This window comes from Poecilia formosa, unplaced genomic scaffold (assembly GCF_000485575.1).
Source record: "Poecilia formosa unplaced genomic scaffold, Poecilia_formosa-5.1.2 Scaffold171, whole genome shotgun sequence".
NCBI lineage: Eukaryota > Metazoa > Chordata > Actinopteri > Cyprinodontiformes > Poeciliidae > Poecilia > Poecilia formosa.
Window position 1 is genome coordinate 1,046,023 of NW_006800110.1, and position 7,023 is coordinate 1,053,045.

The 7,023-nt window shown below is 40.9% G+C and overlaps 1 protein-coding gene across 1 annotated transcript; it reads right to left on the reverse strand.

The window, feature by feature from the left end:
* Nucleotides 1-689: 689 nt before the first annotated feature.
* msl2b (MSL complex subunit 2b) lies at nucleotides 690-6,410 on the reverse strand. Its single transcript, XM_007565070.2, has 2 exons — nucleotides 5,130-6,410; nucleotides 690-1,978 (listed from the first exon to the last, which is right to left on the reverse strand). The coding sequence occupies exons 1-2, from the start codon at nucleotides 5,269-5,271 to the stop codon at nucleotides 690-692; spliced, it is 1,431 nt and encodes a 476-aa protein (XP_007565132.1). The 5' UTR covers nucleotides 5,272-6,410.
* Nucleotides 6,411-7,023: the final 613 nt, after the last annotated feature.

Below are 7,023 nucleotides of genomic sequence, written 5' to 3' on the forward strand. Positions count from 1 at the left end.
GAGAGAGAGAGAGAGAGAGAGAGAGAGAGAGAGAGAGAGAGAGAGAGAGAGAGAGAGAGAGAGAGAGAAACTCAGTTATAAATCAATTCAACCAAAAATCAATTCAGTTCAATAACAATTTAAAAACTACTAATGCCAAAGAGACACTGATTATAATTACTATATTAATATTTTTTAATTTATTAAAATAAAATTATAATTAATTTTAATGATTAAATTAATGCCTCTAATAAAATTACTAATAATTCATTAGTGACAAATTTATTTTTAATTTGAATTGTCACATTTTCATTATGATTAATAAAATAGATTACAAATAAATTCATTTAAATAATATTAATGATGATTATTAATAAAAGTGATAGCAATAAATAAAAGTATAAATAATAAAATTATATAATAAATAATATAAATGTTAATTACCAGTCTTCTTTGAAAAAAGTAAATAATTTAAATAACTATAAATGTAATTATTAACAGATTTATTAATATTGTTTAATTAAAAATACATAATTACATACATTTTATATTATTAATATATTATTATAAAACATTTAAATACTGAGTAATTATTAATTATATTAATTTAAGAACATTTGTCAGACAAAAACAAAAGTAAAGAGTAATTCTGAGAATAATAAGAAAACCAATATAATATAATATAATATAATATAATAAGATATATGATATTAAGAGCTCAGTTTGTGTCTCACCTTGCGGTTGGAGTAGCAGGGACAACGCTGCCCCCTGCAGGTCAACACTGATGGATTCTGCGTTGCTCTGCCGCACTTGCAGCCTTTCTTCTCCACAGGTTTCTTGTAGAGCGGCTTGGAGGGGCTCGGTGGGTGAGAGAGGGGGTGTGGGTGTGGTGGCGCCCTGTCGCGGGGCTGGGTGCGCGGTTTGGGGGCCCCCTGCCGGCCCTTGGCGTACGGCTTCTTGTTGGGCCCGTGGTGCTCCATGGTCTTCTTCAGGGCCTTGTTTGGGACCAGAACCGTCTTGCCGACCTTTGGGGGGCCACCGTTGGGGACCGGCGCCAGGTGGGGGTGGGGTGCGGCCGTGGGGAACCTGGGCTCGTGTTTGGCGGTGGCGGCGTGGTGCTGCGGGGCGGGGAGTGCGGGCCCCCGCAGGAGGCTGGTGATGTTGAGGGGCTGCACCTTCTCGCTGTCGCTTTCCGAGCGGGAGCGCTTGCGGTGGCAGCGCGGCGGGACGTGGGGGGCGACGGCGGAAGGCTGGGGCAACAGGTGGGGATGGGGCAGGCGGGGGCCGCTGTCCAGGACGAGGCAGGCGGGGTCGAGGCGGTGCGGCCCGTTCAGGGTGGGGTAGTCGGGCTCGGCAGGGTCCGTCTCCAGAGTCCTGAGCACTTCCTCCACGCTGAGCAGCAGAGCCCCCCCGCCATGCTTCAGCTCCTCCCCAAAATGGCCGATGTCGCAGAGCCCCGCCCCACCACTGGCCGCCACGCTCACACACACCGGCAGCTCCTCCGAGAAGCCCTCCTGCTTGGCCACGCCCCCGCCCGTTTCCACGGCGACGGGCTGCAGCGAGTCCGAGCCCACCAGGCCGTTGCAGTCGTGGAGCCCGTTCACCGTGGCGCCCCGCTCCTCGTCTTTCACCTCCGTCGGTGGCGAAGCCTCGTCTGGCGCAGTCCTAGGCAGCGGTGACGACGACGACCCAGAGACGACCTCCGACTCCGGCTCGCTCTCGGCCAGCGTCAGCCCCTCCTCCAGAATGGCCTGCAGGTCCGGCGAGTCGCTGGCGGCGCTGGCGAGGTGCGGCGCCAGCGGCGACTGCGTGATGTAGAGGCAGAGCTTCCTGTAGCAGCGGACGAGCAGCGAGAGCTGGCGGTTCTCCTCAAAGCGGGCGTAGTCCTTGCACCAGCTGCAGGACGGCTTCAGCTGCATCCTCTGACCTTTGCAGCCGCGGCAGACGTAGTGCTGGCAGGACGAGTTGGTGGGAGCGATGGGGTCCTGCAGCAGGTTACCTGGGAACGACGACAGGAAAGACCTGTTACAGCAGATAGCTGCTAACCGGCGTTAGCTTTACCACCAATGCCGGCTGATGCATATTCTACACATTCCAGTCCCACCTAAATATCATTTATTTTTATTTCCATAAACGACTCATTTATTGCATTTATAATAATCTTAAATGTTCAACAAACAAATAATTCAGATTTTTGAGACAATCAACACATTATTGTATAACTGCGAAGTGGGAGGAAAACTATAGTTTTTTAAAATATTTTTTTATATAATAAGAATCTAAAAATTGTACAGCTGAATTGATCGATCACATTAATCGTAACTAATCTATTGAAATAATCGTCAATAATCGTCAACTGATTAAGTATTCGATTAATCGTTAATACAAACTGAAAAATTAACAACATACTCGAAAAAGTAATTAAAAGGTGAACTATTATGCATCCTTGAACAGGTTAGTATCGGTCTATGGTCTATACAAAAAACATTAAATTTTTTGCACAAAATTACTCTTAGATAATGAGATTCAAGTCTCATCACTTCTGCCCATTTTGAGCTGCTTTCGGAATTATACAACAGTAAATCTTTGAAAAGCAAAATTGGAGCCTCCTGCACAATCAACAAGAATCCAGCTAGTGGTTTCTGAATGGTGAGCCAACAACTAAACTCTTGTCTTTTCCAGCAGCCATTGTACAGCGCATATAGTGGAGAAACCAGCTTACAAACCATGCTGGAACTCAGTTTGGGTTGCTAGGCAACAGATGGAATTCCACTGGGGTTGCTAGGTAACGGGTGGAATTCCACTGGGGTTGCTATGCAACAGCACAGTGACCATTGAATGAGACTCTACTATCAGGAAGATTTTGAAACGACACCAAAAAACAGTAACTTATTGCCAAAAACCACCTGGATGATTTTAGTCAAGTGCTTTAGTTTTTTCTATCAGTATAAAAACATGCAACAAGTGAATTGTGCATACTAGCTCCCTTTAAGGTCATTTTTCAACCTTTTCCAGACCTCATCTGGATCCACAGATGAGGTCAGAGAATCTGTATTTATTTGTTCAAATGGCCTAGTCATAATTCCCATACAGAATCTATTACAAGAATAAAAAAATAAGTGTTTTTCACATTGACTGAATTCTTGTTGCATAAAATCCCAATAAACTCCATTTAAACTTGAGCCAGCAACTGGATCAAAAACGTAAACGTGTGTGAATATTTTGTGTAAGTCAGGAGGGCAGCTCATCCTGAGGAGAGTCACACTTTCACAGGCTGAAGAAACAGCAGTAGGAGAATCTAAATCCTTATTTAACCTCCTGAGCGTTGCTTGGCGCGCTGCCGGACGGAGCGACAGCTGCTCTTTGAGAGGAGCTTCCTTAGCAACGCCGGCTTTTAAAGCACGCAGCTGCAGACGGGAGAAAGGAAGAAGGTCCATTCATAAGAAACAAGTGAGCACACACTCCGCCGACGCCGCCTCCCGACGACAACGTCTATATTTAACACACAGCTCAGTCGGCTTTCACACTGATGCATTATTTACAGACGCAGGTTATCTGTAAGCACTGAACGGTCAACATGGTGGAAATATTTCAGTTCTGTTATTTAGATTCTCCTCCAGTTTATTTTAATGGCTGGAAGAGGTTTGATGATTGATCAGGTTCTGTCTGGGTTTTCAAAAGATACAGAAGTAAAGGACAGATAAAGAAACGGTCAACTGAAACAAGATCTCCAGCAGATTAAGGTGATTTACAAGTTATGAAAAAAACTGCTTTAAAAAGAATAAAGTTGTAATAAACACTGCAAAGATCAGCAGAAGTTTTACAGATCTTTGAAAATCAGCTGAACAAAAACAAATCAACCAGTTTTCTCTGATTTGTAACAAAAACATTTTATTTTTACTAAAAATTGATCAAAACCACAAAAATGCATTTTAAAACTGTAAGTCTTAATATCGATAATAATTATAACTATTTATTAATATTCCATAATAATCATAATAGTATACATTACTATTACAATTACTACTCTCAGATATAGTAATAATAAGACTATAATATTATATACTAAATTATTATATTACAGTATGCTACATATTATTATATACTATAATAATATACATTATTATTCAATAATAATATTAGCCATTATTATTCAATCAATCTTTATTTCAGACACAAAAGAGGTCCATAGTAAAAAATTATTATTATGGTAGTATTATGATTATTTTTAGTAGCATAATAATTATGACAATAGTAATATAATAAGATTTTATTATTAGTGTAATAACTATGAAATTTAAAATAATTAGCATTATTTTATTATTCTAATATTTTTTAAGTATTTGGTTGGTTTTTACATAGAACGTTTATAAATAAACACAAATTCTGTTTAATATCAATTAGACAAATCAAAAACATTTATTTACACAGAAAACATATCTGTATTAAAAAAAAATCATATTTTTAAAAATAATTTAGGCAATAATTGTCTTTATTTGTTCATCTATTTGTAATAATTAAGTAGACAAAACAGTGTTCTGTTAAATAATGTAAACAAATGTTTAGTTTTATTATTTGATATGACTTGAGAAGCGGTGAACAGCAGACGTGCTGGTCTATTGAATGTAAACATCCGCAGCAGCTGCCAAAACGCCACACAGACGGGGGTGTGTCATGGTGCATTCACTGCACCTAGGAATTCAGAGCTTCAAAACTTGGACAATAGATTATTTGTGTTTCTCGTTCATATTTTTAAAAGTACAACTTCAGTGAAAGACGTGGAATAACAATTCCTGGAAAACATTCAGTTTGAGGATTAATTTTTAACCAAACTATGTAAATAAGCATAATTGATTAGCTACATTAAAAAAAAGAACAATTCTACATATGACGGAATGCTATTTTATCCAACTGCTTAACGTTTTAGCTCTGTTAAATTTATCAAAAAATATATTTCTGGCTGGAACAAATAGCAAAGCTCCAACCAATATGACACGCTCTCATGTTTCCGACAGTACCTGAATGCAGCATAAATTTAAAAGCTCGCCCCCACTGTCACATTAGCTGAAGAGAGGAGGGGGGTAAAAAAAACCTATCATATTCCAAAAAATAAGACATTAAAGCTGTTGAAAACGAGGCAGGGGACTCACCACAGACCAGGCAGGACAGGGACTGGCGGAAAAACGGCAAAACCTTGCAGAGCTCCGCCAGCTCCCGGGGATCTCCGGGGTCGCACTGCAGCACCGAGCGGCTCGCCGACACGTAGAGAGCGGTCGCATTCACCGGGTTCATCTCAGCTGGCTGGCTCGGTCCGTTTAAGTGGATCAGTACGTTAAAAACACATGAAAAAGAAAGGGAAAAAAGAAAGAGAGGAAGGAAGCCACACAGAGATAAATTAACCCCCGATCAACTCCCGCTTTCTGTGAGGTAAAAATATTTGTCGAGGGAGTCCGGCGGCTTTGGAGAGAGCATAGATGGAGGCAGGAACCTCGGTCAGTTCTCCGTCGGTAAATCCCACATATATAACAGTCTGAGCGCAGAGAAATCCCGGTTACACATTCCCAGTCACATCCTTGGCGTGATGTCCCGGTCCGGGGGAGAAGGAGCAGCTCCTAAAAGGGCCTACCATGCACATAATGTCGGTTTATCCTCATCAGCTCCGGTTGCTTCCAAACGACATGAAAAATAAGACAGCTAAATCCGGACTGGAGCCCGTTTCCTCCACCTTTTGACGCTGCTTTCGCCCGGTTAACTCGCAGCAGCTCCGAAATTCACATCATAAAGTGCTCCGGTTTGTGATGTGCTCCGACATATGAATCCATTATCCACATGCATTTTCCTCCCGTGTTGTCCACAGCTTGTAGCGCATGATGCATTAATTAAACCCTCCAGTTGCGGTGCAGCCCCGGCGGCAGCAGGCTAGTAATTTATGGTTGTGTTATTGTTCGCAGAGATTCATGGCGGCTCGAAAAGAAAACAGGCCGCTCCGGGGTTTAAATGGTCCTTTTTAGGTGAGAAGTACCGGCACCCACGGCTCAGCGAGAGGGGGCGGTGAATTGATAGATTCCTGGTATAAAAACAACAGCAGTAAAAATAATTAAAAAGCTTCGCCGGTTCTGTCGCGGCAGAGAAAAACAAGCGAGCGGAAGCACCGGGCTTTCCTGACAGCGCAAGCCGCCTGAGCTGCACCGGGAAGCCGGCTACATAAGCAGGCCGCGTCCCCGTTCACGGGATTAAAAAGATTCCTCCAGTCTCAGTGAAAATGTAACAAAGAACAGAAAAAATTAACTCCTCTCGTAACTTTTACTGGACCGTAAGAGTGTCAGAGAACACAATATTAAATTATTTTCCCCGTTGGTGTTCGTTGCTATCATTAGCCGCTGTGCTGCTTCTCCACACACAAACAAGGGGGCGCTATTGACCACATCTCGCGAGAATACACGTGAGGTGGTACATTTTACTAATATAATAATAAACGTTAATTTTTTAAATATTTCTGTAGATCAAGTTGATGGGAGGGAAAATATGTTTCTTTTTTAAAATACGGAACATAGGGAAAAGAAAAAAAAAGAATAAATAAACGTATAAAAATATTTTTTCCTACATTTTCTTCTACATTTCTGATGTAGAGGAAAAAGTATTTGGTTTTCAGATTTTAAACAAGATATTTTATTTGGAATAACTCATTTAAGCTCCAGAATTGAAAAGAGAGGAATAGAAATACATTTATAAATGAAAATGAACTGTCTTATAAGTTTGTGAAGGGTGCAAAAACAAGAAATAACATAGATATGAATATAAAATATGGCAAAGATTAGATTAATAGTATAATTAAGGTAGAGTTAAAACAAAAATGGCAAACACAATGTAACATACAAGAAAAAGATTAATATTCTTGTATGAAATTTAGAGAAATGGAATATTACCTGCTTGTGTTGCTAACAGTAGTTAGCACAACAGTTAGCATTTCCCACTGTTTTAACACGCAGTGAGTTTAGAGTTAACGTAACACCATTAAGTTGTGTTTCGTATCACTCCCTGATA

Bases quoted from the DNA above. Each gene is read 5' to 3' on its own strand.
- msl2b (XM_007565070.2), bottom strand. From the start codon at position 5,271: ATGAACCCGGTGAATGCGACCGCTCTCTACGTGTCGGCGAGCCGCTCG. The intron at 1,979-5,129 runs GTGAGTCCCCTG...CGTCGTTCCCAG, and splicing joins CCTGTCCTGCCTGGTCTGTG to GTAACCTGCTGCAGGACCCC.